General features: G+C 40.1%; 1 protein-coding gene across 3 annotated transcripts in view; it reads right to left on the bottom strand.

The window, feature by feature from the left end:
* The window catches only part of Kat7 (lysine acetyltransferase 7), a 36310-nt gene extending 15491 nt beyond the window's left edge, over positions 1-20819 (bottom strand). The window contains exons 1-7 of one of the 3 annotated variants that reach the window (XM_048446968.3): positions 20641-20819; positions 16348-16495; positions 13713-13889; positions 10689-10928; positions 6116-6198; positions 3013-3102; positions 1129-1227 (exon numbers count right to left, since the gene is read on the bottom strand). In XM_048446968.3, coding sequence (XP_048302925.1) covers positions 1129-1227; positions 3013-3102; positions 6116-6198; positions 10689-10928; positions 13713-13889; positions 16348-16495; positions 20641-20655 — 852 coding nt within the window. In that variant the 5' untranslated portion in view covers positions 20656-20819. The remainder of the gene's footprint in view (positions 1-1128; positions 1228-3012; positions 3103-6115; positions 6199-10688; positions 10929-13712; positions 13890-16347; positions 16496-20640) is intronic. The other 2 variants (XM_048446966.3, XM_048446967.3) reach the window with 2 other exon arrangements.
* Between the last annotated feature and the right edge of the window lie 500 nt (positions 20820-21319).

Here is a 21319-nt window from a genome sequence, read left to right as displayed (position 1 = left end):
AAACAGGGTCATGTTATGATGCCCAGGTTGGTCTCTGGACAAACTACTATGTCTGGCTATATTTCAGCAGAAAACAAGTACTAATACATTTTCAGTAAAAATAAATTGTTACCTAAAAAGCTACACACACACACACACACACACACACACACACACACACACACACACACCCCACACATATTGGAAACAAGGTTACTCTGTGTAGCCCTGGCTGTAGACCAGGCTGGCCTCAAACTCAAGAGATCTGCCTGCCTCTGTCTCCCAAGTGCTGGGATTAAAAGTGTTCATCATCACTGCCTGGCTATACTTTATGCAGAAAACGTTTGAAGATTTTACCATAAAGACATTAGTTAAAGATCTTCAAGTGAAAAGACAGAAAACTAGGTGCTATGGCATATGACATATAATGAAAATGACAAATTACGTAGTTACAATATAGAAAACTAGAAACTTCAAAAAATGTTAATTGTGGCTATTTTTAGGTAGATTAATCTTCTGTATGCTATTTCTAATTTTTACTATAAAATGCATATTATATTCAAAGTTAGTGCTCTGGTGCTCAGCTGTATCTCTAGCCCCTAAATATCTTATTATACACGGACATTTCTAATGTCATCAGTATTTCTTCTAGTAGGCAAATTTGCTCCCCTCACCCAGTATGCAGATTGAACCCAGGTCACTTTGATATATATGACAAGCCCTTCATTTTTCACTTGGAGACGGGGTCTTGCTAGACTGCTAAGGCTGACCTGGAACTCACTTGGTAGCCAGGTAGGCCTGGAGCTCATCATCTTGCCTCAGCCTTCAGAGCAGTGGGATTACAGAGTCACATCTCCTTAAACGTTTTTACTTAAAACTACAGTGAAGTGATTCTACCAACTGAGCTGCATCCCCAAGGCCTAGGGGATGGAATGTCCAAAAACATAAACTCCTGTTTCATCTGTATAAGCCCCTTTGTCTCCACTCAACAGCTCCAACTTGGGGCAGGTCACTGAGTGACATAAAAGAACCCCTCAGAATTCACTGGATTCCCTTATAGGAAATAACTACATAATATGAAAGGCAGATGCTTAGGCTCATGTGTGAGGGTGGGGTTCAGGTTAAGAAAGTACTGGATTTTCTTCTCACCATATATTTCTCCTTCTGCTCTTTGCTCAGTCCAGAATTCCTTTTCTTCCTGAGTTCAGCCACCTTTTCCTTATATCGCAGCTGTCTTTCTGTTGGTGCCTAAAAGAAAAACAGAACAGAGAAGCTAGCTAGAAAATTCATTATGAAGATAAGTTTCAAAACACCAAAATTTCTTTTAAGTTTTTTTTTTTTTCCCTTTCCAAGATTTCATGAAACCCAAGGGGGCCTCCAAACCTGGAACCTCTGTTCTTGCTTCTATCTCCCAAATGCTGGGATTACAAATCCAATCTACCATGTCAGGTTTTTGTTTTTTGTTTTTTTAAAAAGAAAGAAAGGGTCTTCTCTACACAGCCCTGGCGGCCAATCCTTCTTTCTCTTTCTCAGTCTCTAGTGTGCTGGGATTAGAGGCATGGGCCACCAATAATACTGAGCTTTTCTTTAAAAAAAGAAAAAAAAAAACTTTTTCTAAAGAAGAAAAAAAAAACAAAAAACAAAAAACAACTGCCAGGAACAGTACCACCACACAGTTAATAATATGCTAATTTTATAATCCTAAATTGGTAGATTCTTTTACCATTCAAACCAATGTTCTTACTACCCTTTTGGGAATGCAAATTTATTTTAATTAATATGAACGAAGTGTGAAGTCATGAAGGAGGAGGCAGGAGCATTATAATTCATGTTTATATTCCCAACAGAAGCAGAATGATTGCTGTAAATTCCAGGCCAGTATGGTCTACACAGCCAGTTCCAGGCCTATAAGGGCTATATATCAAAATTCCCATCAAAAAACTAAAATTAGATGGAAATCTCTACCAAAATAAAAATAAAGATCATTTTCACTGTACAAATATTGATTTTAAGTACTATTACTTAATGTTCCATCAATAATGGCATTAAAAAAAAACAGCAAAAATAAAACCTATGACAGCATCAAAAAGGATAAGGATGAGTTACATACTGCTTTTGCCTGCCAAGCACTGAGGTCAGATACCATATACACGTTAGATGACTACCCTGACATATGGGCACTATTCATGAAGTTTCATAGCTGGCCTGCCAGGACAACACAGCTAATGAGAGAATCAACTGTCTTTCTTACCACTGTGACTCCTCTGCTAGTCATTTACAATTAAACAGATACTTAGATGACAGCTATGACTAATACTTTACAAAGGCTGACATTTGGAAGAAAGTATATGAAAAGAATACAGAGAAAGAGTTACTGATTGCAGAAGATGGTCTTAGAAGAATTCTTACAAGAGCTAAGACTTGCTTGAAGCCTTGAAGGATATATATGTAATCTCTTCGTGGTAATGATACAGAGTTCTCAGAAAGATCAAAGTCCTTTAGGAAGAAGCAAGGAATTAAGCACAGTCTATGCGGCCTGAATGTTCAGAGTGGGAGATTAGGACAAAACAAGGATGCTTTCTGAAAATCACAGAAAAGCAGAAGTAAAAACTGGCACAACTGACAAGTGTCAAATACTGAGGAAATGCCACTGGTGCTGTTGAAAATATGCCAGCAAAGTCAAAGGTGTTTGGAAGCCAACCACAATGGTTTAAAATAAGGATGCGAAATAAGGAAATGGAAATGCAATGTAACCTTTCAAATAACCACAAATTTTTATACTACTACTACTGTTACTATTATTATAAATAGCTTGAGTCCTCCACTTATGAGAAAAACGTTATATGCTTTATGAAAAATTACTAGTTGAAAGCCAAACATGATTTCAAGTTGATGTCTGAAAGACCAGTGATTTTGATGCGCCATGGGAAACAAGAGGCATGAATTTGCCTATAAAGACAGTTATGGGGCAAAGGAGATCCAAAAAGACAGACCTCAAACTGTGGCTGGCCAGAGCTTTCACAAGGCCCATACCTGGTGCCTGGTTGCATGCCTGTTGTTGTCATCTTGCCTGTGGGACAGCATCCTTTCTTCTATCTGCTTATCCCGGCTCTGTGCTCTCACCTGCAACCATCAACAATGTCAATAAATTCACCTGCTTCTAAGACTACATATACTTAAAGCATAAGAATTTGTGATAATCACTTGTATTTGCACTACTCTTTTAAAGTAAAGTACTCTTATTATTGATTATTTCTATTTCTATCAGAAAGATGTGAGACAAGGCTCACACAGTGCTTTCTCAGCCACTAGATATCAAAGAAGAGAAATGATCAAAGCTAAATGTTGTAAAGTTGAGACTTTCAGTAGGAATAATGGCTCTGGCCTGAAATTCTTTCACTATGCTGATAAGAAACTGTGAAGAAGTACAAGGTGAGTGAGCAAGTATGAAGAAAATATCAGAAAAATCTGGGTTCAGGATGGGCACAGTAACATTTGCCCATAGTCTTAGTTAGCAAACAGCTTGAGACAGCTTAGAGGAATTTAACACAAGCCTATGCAGCATAAAAGGAGATTAGATCCTGCCTTGAGGACTAAGAAAGGGGATGGGAGGGGGCTTGAAGGAAAGGAGAGAGGGGAAAACCTGAATTCAAGTCAAACACAACACTGTAGACAGAAGACCCCAGAGAAATCCTTAGCTCTCATTAATTTCAGTTTCACCCTTTCGGAACTGACACCTCATATCTACTTGCCTACTGGGTTAATCACTTAGCAGCCTCAAAGAAGACAACTAATATTTCTCACATCTGCTCCATTCCACTGCTCTCCATTATCAACAAACGGTACCATCTCAACAACCGATGGATTCAAAACTTGGATGTAATCCTTCATTTCTTTTTCTCCTATCTCTATTAAGCCCAACTCTTACTATCTTGCTCCCCTTCAAAACATATCCTGATTCCAATCTGTTCTTAGAAGTTTACCAACACCACAACAGTCCAAGCAACCATTTCCTGCAAGAACCTCTAAGATAGCTTCCAATCCATCTATCCTGTCTCATCTCTTTCTTCTCCAGCCATTCTCCACAATGGTTGTTTCAATGACTATCTCTTCTCTGCAGAACCCTCCAAATGTTTCTACTGTCATCAGAATAAAAATGTAATCCTTATGCTAAGGTCTACAGGCCTTTATGATCTCAATCCTGCTTCTTCATTTCCTATCATGCTCCAGTTACACAACCTACTTTCAAGCCCAACAGTCTATCTCCAGCTCATGGCCACTGCATTTACTATGCCTTCTTAGCTATCTCTACTCCTCTGACACCACCCATGTTCTAGAATGCATACCAATCTCAGGGAGGGCTTTCTTGGCTTGACCTCCTATAGTAAAAACAGTATGCCACTCCCACCTTGGTGCTTTTCATGGTATTTATCATGGCATAAACCTATATTTACTTATTAATTCAAAAGTTCCCCCATGAGAATGCAAACTCCTTGATCACAGGTGTTTTGGGTTTTTATTTTATCTTACTCAACTGAATTCTTTGTTATCCATAAAAAGTTATATGCAGCCACACAAAAAAGACAATAAAAAAGGTTTGCTGGAAATGCAAGAGCAATCATGTAAATGCAGGCTGTTTAAAATTTAAGAGCTTTCATCAGGCTAGAGAAGTGGCTCAATAACGGCGCATCTGCCTAGCATGTACAAAGGCTCTGACTCTAGTGCCCTCCTCCAAGAACACAGTCCAGCAGTAAAAAGAAGATGCTCGTCGTATCTCCCTGTACAGGACACACAGGAAAAATTTACAACAGAAACCTTTTCCTTTATTTAGGATTTTCTTTCCTGGTCTAAAATTTTCCTCAAATTTCTAAAATAAACTGCTTAAAGTACTTGGTAAATATTGCTGCATGCCATGCTCTTCAAAGTTATGCTTCAGGAAGACTGATGTAAAACAAAGCACTATCAGATTGCTGTGTTAAAGATAAGCAGTAGAGGAGCATCATGAAAACACCATCGCAGTTATTTTCAGAGAAAGAAGTGTTTTGTCAGCATCTGAGTTGGGCGCTGACACCACCATGCTTGCTCTCAGCCAGCTGAAGGAAGACAGTGGGAAGAAAACAAGCAAAGCCAACACAGAAGCTGTCTCAGACAGACAGATATGGAATGAAAACCAAGAGCAGGGTCTTTGACAACATGAAAAATAAATCTAAGTATTTCAAGTTTTACTTGGTGAAAATCTAAACATGTGAAGAAATGCTTTCCCAACTCCACCCCAAGACCTTGTAAATATGAACAAGTTCCTGAAGCAAAAAGAACAGGAAATTGAATTCTTTTCCAAATGAGACTTGTTCACACAAGCATAAACCTGTGACCAGGCCTTGTGAGCAAAGAAACAACAACAAAACAGCAACTAACACTTCAGTGTAGTCAAAGTACTTAGCTTGGATAACTTGTCCAAAGACTACCTGAGCCATCTATTTAATTACTATTTGCAATTCTTGCTTCCCCATAATTAGCATGATCCACCCTGGTAGCAGAAACCCACGCAGGAATGAACAAGAGAACCTTAGGCTGGAATCTCAAACACATCAACCCCAAGTCCCAAAGGTTATTTAGGAACTGTATTTTTGAAGAATGTAAAAGAACTAGCCAAGAATAGATTGTGACTGATAGGAACAGATAGGAATAGCATTCTGAAGAATGAACAGAAGAATAAACATTTGAAAATGGCTGAAAAAGCAAAACAACTTCACGGATTTGTTAAAGTCTGAGGTGGAACAATGGGATCAACTATCTATGCAAATTCTGCTTGAGTAGAAAAGATTTGTCCCTGGCAGATTATGAAGTCAGTTACCAAGGAAATGAATGTGCTAGAGGTGAAATTCCCAATATTCTAAAGATAAATCTCTCTATTAATTCTTCCCTAACACTCATTACACACGACATTCTTTTATTTGTCCATGTAGCTATTTTTGTTTAAAAACAAAAAACAAACTTTTTTTCATTGCTTCCTCCACTGACATGTAAGAACAAGACCTTGTCCCCTTGTTACTGCTGTACCCCAAGTGCTTAGCAAAGTGCGGGTCAAGTAGCAAGCATTCTAGAGCACGTCCTGAAGAAAGGAGCACACAGTTACCTTGCATTCGTCAGCTGAGAGGTTATGATAGAGCGGACATCCTGAGATGGAGAAATGTCTCTCGTGTTTTCCTGTAAGATGTCCTGTTAAAGGAGGGAAAACTTAATTTCCAGGAAGAACATGCTCACTTAGGAAGAGATTTTTCTTGACAATAATCTGTTATTTTACTGTTCTGTTTTAACATATAAATGTTACCAAGAGGAAGTGCTGTGAAGATCATGACTTGTTCCTGGTGGTGCACACCTTTAATCTCAGCACTCAGGAGGCAGAGGCAGTCAGAACTGAGTTTGGGGCCAGCCTGGTCTACAGAGTGAGTTCTAGAACAGCCAGGGCTACACAGAGAAACCTGTCTCAAAAAACAGGCGGATCTTTGTGAGTTTGAGACCAGCCTGGTCTACAAGAGCTAGTTCCAGAGCAGGCTCCAAAGCTACAGAGAAACCCTGTCTTGAAAAACAAAAACAAAAAACAAAAAAAACAAACGAATAAAACCTTTCTTAAATGAATCCAGTCTAATGAATTTAAAAGAAGTATACTAATTCTTTCTACTGTGCAAAACTAACCTCCTCTACATTTAACTCCTTTGAATAATCAAAAGAAAATGGCCACTTTTACAATATGAAAACATATTCAGATAATCTTGAATAAGATTCAATATACTTTTTTAAAGAATGAATATTTAAAGATTTGAATTTCTATAAACAAACTCTAAGTTAATAGGGTAATTTTGCTAAGGCCTTCTTGGGGGAAAACATCAGGGATGACACAGGAAGCTTGTTCTAACTACAGGGAAGTCTTCCTGTCTTCCTTCTCTTGTTCTTTCTTCCTTTCTTCCTTTCTTCCTTTCTTCCTTTCTTTCTTTCTTAACACTGGTGAATGAGAATGGGACCTGGGGTCTAAGTCATGCTAGATCAGCACTCTATCACAGAGTCATATTTCTACTCATGTTTCTATTTTCAGATAGGTTTTTGTTTTGTTCTTGTTTTTTTGAGACAGGGTTTCACTGTGTACCCTTGGCTGTCCTGGAACTCTTTCCACAGACTAGGTTGGCCACGATCTCACAGAGATCCCCCTGCCTCTGCCTCCTGAGTGCTGGAAGTAAAGATTATGTATCATCACCATCTAGCTACACAGGTGCTATTATTATAATTGTTGTTATTATTAATGTGTGTGTTGAAGGGAACAACTTTTGGGAATTGGTTCTTACCTTCTACCTTGCTTTTTGTTTTGTTTATAATTTATTAAAACTTAGTATTATAAAGAGCCTGCATACAAAAAAAAATCACACAGGGAATAACCAATGAATTTCTGTACAGTTAGGATAGCCAATCTGAAGCTGTGAAGTTTCACAACGGATTTCACACTTTCACTATTAAATATATGTACTTCTCTTCAACCAACAAACCAAAAACAACCCAGGAGAGTTAAAACTAGAAAATTAGCTTCATATCCTCTTTCATGACTTAAGTGTCCATTACTTGCACTCAGTTCTTCAACTAATATGTACCCTTTCTTGTTCTACATGTTATTTTGTGCCCATATGTACATTTATTTACATGCGTTAAAAAGATCCACAGGTAAAGGAGAACATATGGTATTTGTCTCTTTGCATTCCACCTTGTTGAGGCAGGATCTTTCTTGTTTTGGGTGCTGTGTATCAGTACTCCTGGCTCTCCAGCTTCCACCAATGATTCTACATCTGCCTCCTATCTCAGAGTAATAGGAGTGCTGGGCTTAACAGATACACTTTATGAGGGTTCCATTGTCAGGCTTGCTTGTACAGCAAGCACTTTTATCTACAGAGTCATCTTCCTGGGTCCTCTTAGGCAGTTTCTGTCTCTCTCTGTTTTTAGACAGGTCTAACTATGTAGCTCTGACTGCCCTCAAGCTCTGCAACATGAGTTCAATCTCTGGACCCCACATAAAGGTGAAGGAGAGAACAGCCTTCAAAAATATGATCTCTGTCCTCCACACCCATGCTATGACAAGTGTACCCTACATACATAAATAATAAACTTTAAAAATACAGAAAACTAAAGATTATTTCCTTGCTATACATCTCTTCTAAGAGGATTATAAAACACCAATGATTCAAAGAGCAGAGAGACAATGCTAGTAAGATATAATGATTAACTTGTCAAGCTAAATGCAAGCCTACAAAATCCCTCACTCTTTTAAGAACATCCAATACACTCATCTAGCTGCCATAGGTGTGCATCTGGCTCATGCATCTGCACACACTCTGCACAATTTTCTTTCAAAAAGGTCACCATTCTTTCAAAGTGAAAAACTATAATTTTGGGCTTAAGGAGACATTGGGATTTAAAAAATTATACAGCAGGGAGGTGGGATTGAATATGGGAGGAGTTGGGGAAAAAAGATATAAACAAAATATACAGCATGAAATTCTCAAAAATAAATAACAAAACCAAAAAACCATAGCATAATCCATAGAGTAAGTTTTGAAGGGTGATAATAATCCAATTACAAAGGAATGGTATTTATGACACTCAGGTTGTCAGTTCGCTGGAATTGTACTTTACCAAGGCATGGTGGAACATGCCTGTAATGCTATCACTTGGAAGGTTGAAACAATTTCTCTAGGGGCTGGAGAGATAACTCAGAAATGTTGGGTACTTGTTGCTTTTCCAGAGGACTCAGGTTTTAATCCAAGGACCCTTTAACTCCAGTTTGGATCCCATAACCTTTTTTGACTTCTTCAGGTACCAGACACAAATGTGGTATGTATACATATATACACGCAGGCAAAACATTCATACACATAAATCTCAAAATAAAACAAAAAAATTCTTTAAAAAAATTTTTAAAAGAGGATTTCTATAAATTTGAGGTCAGTGTAGGCTACACAGTGACTATCAGGCCAAACAGGGCTACATACCAAGAACCTATTTCAAAAGAATGAAGATGAGAAGAAAAAGATTATAACTTTAGAGAGACACACAGTCTAATGTTTCAGTAAACAATGGACCTCTAAGAACAAAAATAGCAGACCACGCAAATAAGGGTTCCATAACATTACAGTGGGGCTGAAAAGTTCCTATCAGTTCGTGATTTTGCAGCTGTTACAACGTGTAAAGTGGGATGCACAACTCATGTACTTGTGGGCACACTAATATAAACAAATCTATTAAGCTGATCATAGCACATACAACTAATTCTATGTAGCATATAATGACTAACAATATCAGCATATATATATAAATATAAACCAATATGTTATTGGTTTAGGGCATTATATTTTTCATCATTTTCTTATTTATTTAGAAATAGTCTCATTAGACAGCCTAGAACAGCCTTGAACTCAGCCACCTTCTTCTACTTTGGTCTTCTGAGTGCTGAGATTAAGGCACCTGCCGCCACACCCAGTTCATCCTTATTTCAGTGCAGTCTTGTTAAATAAAAGTTCCTAGTAAAGCAGCATCCAAGTTCCACTAGCAACCATCACATACATTTTGAGTTTACTGAGTCTCTGAACTGCACCAGGTTCTCATGTTTGACTTACCGCAGGCTGCTTTGTTCACCAGGGTATAGAAATAATAGGCTGTGCTATATACAAATATACACACATACCCAACAGCCTAATTGTACAGTAGGCTATACCATCTAAGTTTGTCAAAGTATATGCTCTCAAAACATATCCTTGCCCTTAAGCAACATGAAGCCATTTCTTAGACAGAAAAAAAACTATTTCTCTAATCAGACACAACATGTAAAATGCAGCGCCACGCCACTACTTCGAAAGCCTGCTTTCAGAGACTGAATGTTTTACAAACTGAGGGTTGTGGCAGTTCTGTTTAACAAGTCAACTGACACAAATTTCCCAACTGCTTTTAATCACGAGTATCATCAAAGCATGTCTAAAAGTATCTACCTTTAAAAAACACATAACACTGCTGGCACCCTTCAAAACCACTGTATAAGCTTAAAGATAAATCCATACTAAAAGGTGCTTTATCTATCAACCAGCGCCTTCCAACGTCAGGCAAAGGCTCATTCACAACAGCTACATCTTAGCTCACTCAAGCAGCACAAGTAAGTTTCAAATCACTGCAAGAATCCCAAAAGCAATTCCCTAAAAGTTAAAAGTTTTGAGAAAACAAGACATTTATCAGAGAAGTTTCTCCCATTTAGACTAGCTGAATACACAAAGCTTAGAAATTAAAAGTTCTTGGTAAAAGGTCAGGTCTCATGCATATGTTCTTAAGAATTCTGTTTTCATCATTTCCGTAGCAGCTGTGGCCATGCATCCATTATTAGGCATCATCTTATACTGCATCAGACCTCAGAAGCATAAACCATGTGCTGCATGATGAGGCATTTCAAGAACTTGTTTTTCATTTTTGTTTCTGCTGAGGAAAAGCTGCTGGGAAAAGCATGCAGTGAAGTGAACAGTTCATCAAAGTTATATTTCCCTACATCTGATATTATGTACGGACAACAGGCCAAGAACAGTTCTCATTTATGACTACTCTGAGTATTCAACCACTGAAGGGTCTGAAAAGCTAGATCACATTGGAATTCTTGTATCACAGTCATGAAGCTGGGGCACACTCACCTAGAGAGTTGCAGCCTGGCGTAGGACACTTCATATTGAAATTGTAGCTTTCATGAAATCGACGGCGCTTGGGACGGTGAGAGAGATCACTGCCTGAGTCCTTCAGGGACATGTCCTTGGCAATGCTCTCATCATGAGACACATTGGGGCTAGAGATGTCAATGTCAGACTCAGAAGAAGGTGCATTTCCAGTTGGAGTTCGAGGAGGTGACTCATCATGATCAGCTGTGTTTTTAGTTTCTAAAGAAAAAGCAATTGGTAGAACTGGTGAATGGGTCTATTTACTTGAAGATTCACTAGATCGAAGAGTTTATAGACTTTGCAGCTCTCTTTCTACAGTTTCTTAAAAAAGATATGGTGTCAAGTAGCCCGAACTCTATAAGTAGCATCCTCCTTTCTCTAGTTCTGTAGTTCTGAGCTTATAGGCATGTACCAGCACACCTAGTTTTATGCAGTGGTAGGCGCAGCAGGACCTCATACATGTTATGCCAGCAGTCTACAAATGAGCTACGTCTATATAACCCTCCTAGATCTTAACCAGTAATTTTTATCTACTTATCTGTTATAAGACACTGAAACCATCACTTTGATGTAACTTTAAATTCTGGCTGAATATAAATTTGGGGTTTTCCTACTACATGTTACTTTTTTATGTTTCTCCTCTAAGATTTTAATCCAGGGTAATAAAAAACTGAACATAAATAAAGTCTTCAAAAGCACCCAAATATCATAAAACTGTGTTCTCACCATCCCAAGTGTTGTTCAGCAGTAAAACTTAAAACTTTTTACTGTCATTTTAAAAATTCACCAAAAGGTATTATGTTCTTTACTGGAAAAATAAGTTACAAAAAAAAAAAAAAAACCAAAAAAAAAAACCCATTTCCCTTCCTAGAGATACAAAAGACAGAAAATAAATAAGGTGGGTGTGGTAGTACATTCCTTTAATACCAGTACTCAGAAGGCAAAAGCAGGTGTTCTCTGTGATGAATTCAAGGCCAGTCTGAACTACATAGCAAAGAAGGCTACATAGAAAGACCCTGTCTCAAAACCAACCCCAACCAAAAAAAAAAAAGGAATAAAAATGACTTAAAATTTTTCATATTTATTTTATGTGTATGAATGTTTTGTCTGCATGTATGTGTGTATACTCAACGTGCCTGAAGTTACTGGGGTCTCATAATTTTGGAATTCACACATTTTCTTTTTCTTAAAAACAAAACAACAGACTCTATTTATCCCTGGTTGGTCTGGAACTTTCTATGTACGGCAGGTGGCCTTAAACACATAGGGATCTACCTGTCGCTACCTCCCAAACACTTACTCTTTAAAGATTTTATTTTTAATTATGCGTATGTGGACAAAATGTAGATGCTGGCACAGGCCAGAACAGGGCATCAGATCTCCTAGAGTTGGAGTTACAGGCAGTTATGAGCCACCAGACATGTGTGCTGGGAACCTAACGCAGGTCGTCTCTCTACAAGAGTAGTGTCCTGTGTGGTGGTGCATGCTTTTAATTCCAGCACTCGGGAGCTCTCTGTGAGCTTGAGGCCAGCCTGGTCTATGCAATGCCATCCCAGGACAGCCAAGGATATGTAGAATCCCTCCCCCGCACCCTGCAAAAAAAAAAAAAAAGAGCAGTACATGCTCTGAACCACTGAGCCATCTGTCTGGCCACAGAAACTGCACACTCTTTTGTTTGTTGAGATAGGGTTTCTCTGTGTAACAGTCCTAGTTGTCCTGGAACTAGATCTATAGAGGTTATCGACCAGGCAGGCCTCAAACTCAGAAATCCATCTGCCTCTGCCTCCCGAGTACTTACTTGAATTAAAGGGGCACACCAACACACCTGGTCAATTGAACACTCTTAAATCAAGGATTACAAACCAGATACCTACAGGGCTGGACATGGTCAAATAATCTCATTGTCTCCAAAGGTGACAGCTACTATTCAGCTCCAGCTAATAATTACTGTGGATAAATGGCTAACCAATATTTCCAGATCTTTCCTGTTTTAAAAATTAACTATTGATCTGTGAGTTCAAAGCCAGCCTGATCTAGATAGTAAGTTCCAGGATAGCCAGTGCTATATAGAGATCCTGTCTCAAACCAAACAAAACAAAAATAAACAACCAAAAAATGAAGTATTGGGGCTGGAGAGATGACTCATTGGTTAAAGATCACTAGCTATTCTCCCAGAGGACCTGGGTTTTATTACAGCACCCACACAGCAATTCAGTTTTAACTCTCAACCCAAGAACTCTTATGCCCTCCTCTGGCTCTTTGGGTACTAGGCACAAACATGGTTCAAAGACTTATATGCAGACCAAACACATAAAATATAATGAAAATTTAAAAATAAGTACAAATTTTTATATGAAAATCTTTGTACTTCCAAGTATTACCAATAGAATTAAACCATTTGAATTTGTGCAAACCAACCAACCATGCTGCATGGTTGAAGAATCTCAGTAGTCTGTAAGATCTACTCTAACACCTCTCTCTAAGGCTCTTGAGCCACTAGGTCACAACCTAATAACTTACCACTATCTATCACCAAAGGTCTCTTCTAGTCAACAGTCTGGAGGAAAATGGACTAGTAATCACAGAGCTAGTAAAATCTGGGCCATGCCTTCTTCATGTTGAGGCTCAGAAGGCCCCACCTCCTTTTCCCCATTACACATCCAATCTAATACACTCTAGCTGCTTGGACATTAACACTCTAGCAATCAAAACAGACTGTGTAAGACAGGAAGAAATTAAATAAATTGAGCATGGTGGCATACATCTGCCGCCCCAGCACTCTGGAGGTTGAGGCAGGAGGATCACAATTTTGAGGCTATCTACTGTGAACCCCATTTCATAAACCAGAAACAAAGCCGCAAACCCCAAACAAACAAACAAAATCAGGTAAATAGTGTTTGCTTGCCTAAACTCTGACAGTATCTCTCTGTAGCACCAAAGCCTTCCTTAAGAGAAAACTGACCAGATTCTTTGTACACCAACAAGTCATACACATCCACTTACCTCTATCTGAAAAATCAACCACCTGTTCCGTTTCAGAGCCAGATGAGCGAGTCTGCCGAAGAGGGTACTTTTTAGGAGTCACTGGGGTGGGCTGCTGCTGACTACGGGTCACTCTTCTGGTAGAATATGCGGGCTCCTCAGCACCAAAAGATGGCAAATTTCGAACAGGGCTAGAATCTGATCCCGGTTTTAAAAGGTCATAAAATAAAAGAAAAAAGAGGAACTATTTTATTCCCATCCACACAATTAATAAGAATGCAGTTCCTTTTCTTATTTCACAAACCCAACAAGTCCTTAGACTATACTGATCTCACTAAATGGCACATGACAGGAGTTTAGCTTAGGTGTAATAACTTCTCAAGAGCAGAACATGAAAATTTAGGCTCTGTAGTGAAGACTGAACTCTATTCGGATTCCACTCCACACAGCAACCATGTGTGGCATCTTGGGCAAGTTAATGTCTCCAAGCTTGCTTCTTTATTCACGAAAAAAAATACTTACCTTAAGTTGGGAGGGGGGCATTAGCAACATATTCCTCAATATTATGAGGAGAGTTCTTTACCAGTATTAACTATACCACCTGTTTCCTTCCTTGCTACAGCCCATCATAATACAGAATAATAAATATATACTGTATTGGGGGTTTACTTAATCTTTCTAATTGTCCTTATATTTTTATGTGACGTTATAATGTATTCGAAAAGTACAAAAATTTTTTAAGACAAACCTAGTGACATAAGTATTGTACTTGGGAGTCTGAGGCAGAATGATAGTAACTTACAGGCCAGCCTGGGCTTCCCTAAGGATAGAACTGGCTTAAAACAAACAAATGAAATTTATATTTTTTAAGTTTTGGATTTTTTTAAAACTTTGCTTATTTATTTATTTGTTTGTTTATTTATCTGTTGGTTTTCAAGACAGGGTTTCTCTGTGTAACAGTCCTAACTGTCCTGGAACTAGCTCTTATAGGCTGGCTTCAAACTCATGAAGATCAGCCTGTCTCTGCCTCCCAAGTGCTGGGACTAAAGGCGTGTACCACCACTACCTGGTGCTTTATTTTTATGTGTATGAGTATTGAATTCCCTGGAGTTACTTGGCACCACTAGGTGGGTGCTGGGAGCTGAACCTAGGGACTCTGAAAAAGCAACTAAGTGCTCTTAACTGCTGAGCCCTCACTTTAGCCCCTTAAGTTGTTCCCATAGAGAAACCTATTCTAAAGCCTTTATAGACCTTCACGTCTCCAACAAGGAAAGAGATTCAAAGTTGAAACTGAAGAATGTTATAAACAAACACATCCTATAACAATGTGTGAAATATAAGTTGAATTTCTCAAGCTGTCCAGAGAGATGTTTGTACACAGGTCCCCAAGTTCATATACTTTTTGGGGCTCTTTTCACAAGGCTGTCTATATTTCACATCAGGGAGGGCGGTCTTACCCTGTGCTGATGCTCTAGAGTTGTGTAGTTCCATGGCCAGGAAATAAAATAACTGCAGAGACACCCCCCCCCCCAAGCTCATGTGTCTAACTGTTTTGAGTATCCATTGCCTTTAGGGCATAGCTAATTACAGTTTCTAAGAACCCTTAAGATTTTCTGCATATATGGTTCCCTCTGCCTAAAACATTTTTTCTCATCTTTCAATTTGTAAGCTCCTATTAGACTGCTACCAGATAATAATGTGGTTGCCCCACCTCTGAGCTTTCACAGGATCCTTTAACAAATCACACTTATTTATTTGTGTTTATTTGTGTGTGCACAAACACACACACAAACATCCATGTAACTGTATCTATCTACCTACGATTAATCTATTAATCTATCTTATATAAATAATGCATACATAAATATACTTTTTTTTTTTTGGTGGTGATAGGGGGGTGATCCAGAGTCTCAGTAATGTAGCTCTGGTTAGCCTTGAACTATATAGACCAGAATGGCTTTGAATTCAGAGCTCTGCAAGCATGCCTCTGCTTCCCAAATACTGGTGGGGTTAAGGCATGCATCATCATACCCAGCCCCATATTATAATTTTTCTGTTTACTCTATCATCACAGACTGATGTTTTAGCTAAACCTCTCTTCCACACTAAACAAATTTGGTGGGGGCAAAGGCTACCCACCAAACGAGCCCAAACAGGCGGCTAAGTACACTAAAGAGCCTTCCAACTACCTTCCAAACACAAGATTTTTGTTCTTCACTAAAAAAGCAAAATTCTGGGTATTTATTCACACAATGTTATATCTATCAAATGTGACTCTACATTCAATAATTAAACGTTCTTTTAGGAGAAATAAGCCTAATGCATGAAATACGCATCTTAAGGCCCTAAGCCATTTTACAAAGAGCTAAAGTAACATTCCCATTTTACCATTTTATGACTGATATACCAAAAAGTCTTTAAAAAATGACTCAAGACACCTATGTCTCGTACTTCTGCAAGCCACAGCCTATACACAAGACATGGTCTCTGCCAGGAACATTGTGATGATCTAGTATCTCTGTATGTGCCTTACACTTTGACACAGTCTATCGACACCAAACCAAAGGACCAGTATCCCTATGAGCTAGCACAATAAAATGATACCAATCTGTCCAGTGTGAGGAACAGTGAGGAAAAAAAACATAATGACTTTTACCTTGAGAACTCTGGCTTAGCCTGGCTGAAGAGCGAGTGACTCGGGCAGACCGTCGCGATGTTCCATCGCTCTCTGAACTGTCTGTGTGCTCGAGATCTGTAGAAAAATCGGAATCTTCGGTTCCATCTGAACTACTGCCTGCATTTCTCTGTAATACCATAGATCCAGACATTAGCATGGAAGCATTTACTGCGGGATTCTATTAGCACTGGAAGCAAAATGAACCGTGAAGCTGAAGTACCAAGTTCCAATGTAAGAAAGGACTCCACCACAATTTCCCCTTCCTGCTCAGAGGAACTGACCTTCATTTCATACATTTTAGTGGAACAACCTACAAATAAGTAAGACACTTGTGCTAAACAAACTTGGAAAAAGAAGTAATTCTTATTGTATTATCACTAATTCTAAAACAATTCGGACTGAATCATTAGAACTCTCATAAGAGATCAACAAATTGGAAATAAAAGCCCCTAATCTAACAACAAAACACCAAAATCAAATGGTCTGGCTAGCATAACCATGTCAGGAAAAAGAAAGGAAAAGAAAAAAAAAAAAGCAGAGATGAACCATTGGTTAAGAGCCTGAGCTATATACACCAGAGTTCAATTTCCAGAGTGGCTCACAAACTGCCTCTAACTCCAGCTCCAGGGTAACCAATGCCTCTGGCCTCTCGCCTCCTAGGGCATACATACATACATATAATTAGAGCAATATAACTAAATCATTTTTTTTTAAAAAAAGTCCAAGACAATGAATAAAACGTTAATGCTAGGCCCCATTTAACTTCAGGGTAAATTTTGTTCAAACTCTCCATCAACAAAAATCACAGTAGCTGGGCACAGTGGTGCATGCCTTTAATCCCAGTACAAGGAGGAAAATCTATGTGAGTTCCAGGCCAGCCTGATTTAACTATATAAGTGAGTTTCATGACATCTAGAGAGAACTACAGAAAGACCCTGACCCCAAAACAAAACAAAAAAACACATTAAAAAAAATACATCATTTCAAAATATGGTCTTAGGGTAGAAGAGATGGTTCATTGTTAAAGAACATATGCTGCTATTTTGTAGAGGACCTGGGTTTGATTCCCAACACCCACATAGTGACTCACAACCGCCTATAACTCCAGTTCTAGGAGCTTCAGCAAGTTCATTTGGCCTCTACAGGTACCTACCAACATATATGTGGTAAATCTATATACATTCAAGTACATACACACACACATACATTATACACAAAAAAATCTTAAAAAAAACACATCAAACAAACATGGTCTATAGTTCTAATCTCAAAAAAAATATTAAGAAAAAAGATACAAATTATTTTGGGTCACCTGTCCTTGAAGTTTCTACACATGGGTGTTATAAGTGCTGGAAAAGGAATTTATACTAAAGACTCATAGGTAGTCAAACCAGGTTTTAAAAAGAAATTACATTTATTTTTTTAAGATTTATTTATCTATTATGTATACAGTATTCTGTCTACATGTATGCCTGTACGCCAGAAGGGGACACCAAATCTCATTACAGATGGTTGTGAGCCACCATGTGGGTGCTGGGAATTGAACTCAGGACATCTGGAAGAACAGTCAATGCTCTTAACCTCTGAGCCATCTCTCCAGCCCCCATTTATTTTATTCTATACGTATGACAGCTTTGTCCGCATGTCTGCGTATCACATACATGCCCTTAGAGGTCAAGGGACAGTGTCAAACCCCCTGAAACTGGAGTCATAAATGGCTATGAGCAACAGAACCCAGGCCCTCTGTAAAAGCAACAAATGCTCTGGACCACTGAGCCCTCTCTCCAGTCCCACACGTCAGGTTTTTAAAACCTCGCCTCACATCCTAGTCATAATCGTCAGTAAGCCTCCTGCGAGTGATTAGCCACGAAGATTACTTTTATCATTTAAGCACTTACACTATGCCCTTTTCCGCCAGAAATAGAAGAAAATTTGCTGAAATCACTTCGACACCTCAAACTTAAAGTCCTAATATTTTTGGCAGGGCAGGGAGTGGGATGCACTGGGACCAAACTTGGGGCTTCAAGGCACTAACCATGTATCACCGAGCTCACCCTAGTTCTAGGTCAAAATTCATTATCAAAGAACAAGCTGCCAAGTATGTTTGAAGGTAAAAATTTTGGGGGGTGGGGAATTTCGAGACAGGATTTCTCTGAGTAACAGTCCTAGCTGTCCTGAAACCAGCTCTGTATACCAGGCTACACACAGAGATCTGCCTGGTGTAACAACACTGCTCAGTAAGTTTTTAGATTTTTAGAAAGAATACATATATCCTGCAAATAACCCCCTCATTAAACACATTAGTACTTTTTATGCAAATAGATATGTAGTACTACACTGAATGAGGATATATAAAAAAAATTTAGTAGCCTAAGGATAATTTAGGACAGATCTGCCATCAAACAAGATACTAACATATTTACATTTGGGGCTTTGTTGTTGTTGTTGAGATAGGATCTTGCTATATTGTTTAGGCTAGCCTCAGCCTTCACACTACTAGGACTATAGGTGTGTACCACTACACCAGCAAGAGCTTACACTTTCTTTTGTGTGTGACAGGATCTCTCTTAGCATGCAGAGTGTACCTCAAACTACAGAGATCCACCTCCCAAATGCTGAGATTAAAGGTTTGTGCCATAATACCCAGTAAAAATTTACATTTTCCAGGACTCTAGTTATTTGGAAATGCTAAAAGGAGACCGGACCTCTTCCAATGTACCAGTATATATGTCTCTTGTATTTGGTCATAAACACAACTTGTCAACTCAGTCATTTTAAAAGACATTAATGTAAATATTCAACTTGGAAAGCCTCCATGAAGAATGATTTCTGCAGAAATAAGAATACCAACCATCTATCCATCCATGTATTTCATTCATAATCTGGCTCCAGAGTCACAGAGTATCACTAAAATAAGAGGCAATCTTTAAAGTCACTTCATCCAACAAACCAGATGGGAATCCACGACCTTCTACCATTTCATCAGGGCTTCACCCTGACAGCCATTTGAGTTAACTGCTTCCTCACAGCGTAATTTCCAGCTGAGCCTGTACTGCAGCCTTCTGTGGTTACCACTTTGCGTTCTCCACTCAGCTGTGATACCCGTAAACCAGGGAGCATCCCTACTTTTTGAATTCCTAGCAACTAGCATGTGGTAAGAGGTCAGCGAACATCTGCAGAAGTGCATTACATTTGTTCTGTAGTTCCGGCTTGCCTGCGCCTGACAAGTGGCCTGGATGCAGGTCAGCTGTCCTTCCTTAACTCAGCTGTAGAATGCAATGAGCAGGGTCGGGGCTGGAGAGCCGGCTTTAGCTGTCAGCATAAAGCCTCAGTACAGACCCCCAGCATGCACTTTAAAAAAAAAAAAAAAAAAGCACGAGCCTACAACACTACCACTGGGGAGACAAGACAGGTAGGTCCTGAGAGCCTGCTAGCCAGAAAACCTAGCTTCTGGCTCAGTAAGCAAGCCATAGAGGAACATGTCCTGCTCAGGCATACAGCGTCAGTCGCCCGCGCCTGCACACTCAAGAGCACGCACCACACACGATCATATATTTCCTGTATGATTTCAAAATTCAAAAAAAACCCTTCTAACTCTGTCAAGTCTTGTGTTGCTATTTGTCCAAAATGCACTTTCCAGGCAATGTCAGAATCAGGGGAAGACGACGTCTGCGATGTAATCCCTTGGGAGTGGGCGCTGGTTTGGCCACCACCCGTCCCCCTGTTTTGTTGTTTCCCCACCTGGAGGGGAAAGTGGGCTCTCCAAAACTCGTCTTTGCGCCTGTCGCCATCTCTATCCGGAAGGACGGAGCCTCGGGCGACCCAATCCGGGCTTTGCTAAACCGCACCCGCCACAAGAACAGACTGCGACGCTGGGCCAATGAGGGAAAGGGCGAGCATCCTCCACAGCCAGTCGCAGAGCACCCGGGCCAGACCCAGACGCCGCCCACGCACGCGGGGAGGTGACCGTTGAGCCCAAAATAGGCGGCGTCACCATCCAATCAATATCCTTCGAGACGCTTCGGCAACCAATTAACAAGTAGAACGCCTTCGACCCTGGCAAGCAGAGGGCGGGAATAGCTACAAGCATAGGCCGAGGCCAGGGTCGGGCCCACATTTTTCTGTCTGGTACCGAGAGGCGACAAGGTGCTTAGGCCGGGTTCGGGGGAGCGGGAAGTTGGAAGCCGACCACGGCGAGGCGTGGCCAGCTGCGTCACGTTACTCAACCGCCTCGCCTTAGAAACCCGCCATCCCTCCTCTGCCATTTCTCACCTTCCTTCGCGGCATTGCCGGCGGCTGCAGCCCGACGGTTCCGATTCGGGCGGCGGCAGCAGCAGCAGCAGGAACGGTGGCTCCGGCGGGCTCCGTGGCGGCCTCTGTAGCAGTCCCAAACCCTGCGGACGATCCCAAGTGCCTCCTGCCTCTCAGCGTCTGGAGCCTTCTGCGCAGGCGCCGCGGGCTGAAGCGCTTTTTCCTTCACTTCCGGCTGAGGCTCGCGTCACCTGACGATTAAGCCAGAGAGGATACTGGGAAAGTTTGCCACTTTTAGAGAGGCCCGTGAGCGCCATTTTGGAGTTGGGCAGGAAAGCACACCGATAGTGAAACCTTGGGCCAGCCATTTTTAGTTAGGTGTGTGGCAACCTTTGTGGGATTAGGTAGCCATGATTGTTTGGGGCAGACGTCTGACAGTTGAAGTTAACCGTTTTCATCTTTACCTTGGGCGAAATCTCCCTTCCTGGTCGTTTAATTTCTGCTGTGGAGGAAGGAAAACCCCAGAATCCATCAGGTTGTCGAGCTTTAACCCTTTTGTCTCCTAGTCGATCAAAGATCGTTTCCGTTTATCATGTAAGCTCTGAGTTGGGAAAAACTATTTTGTCTAAGGAACTGTTCTAAGGCCTATTCTGTGTTCCGGAGTAGTGTCAATGGGGCTTGAATAAAGGATTGGCAGGGT

Source organism: Myodes glareolus, chromosome 9 (assembly GCF_982192425.1).
Source record: "Myodes glareolus chromosome 9, mMyoGla1.1, whole genome shotgun sequence".
Lineage (NCBI taxonomy): Eukaryota > Metazoa > Chordata > Mammalia > Rodentia > Cricetidae > Myodes > Myodes glareolus.
Note: the sequence above shows the minus strand (reverse complement) of the source record. Positions and strands in the feature narration are given on the sequence as shown.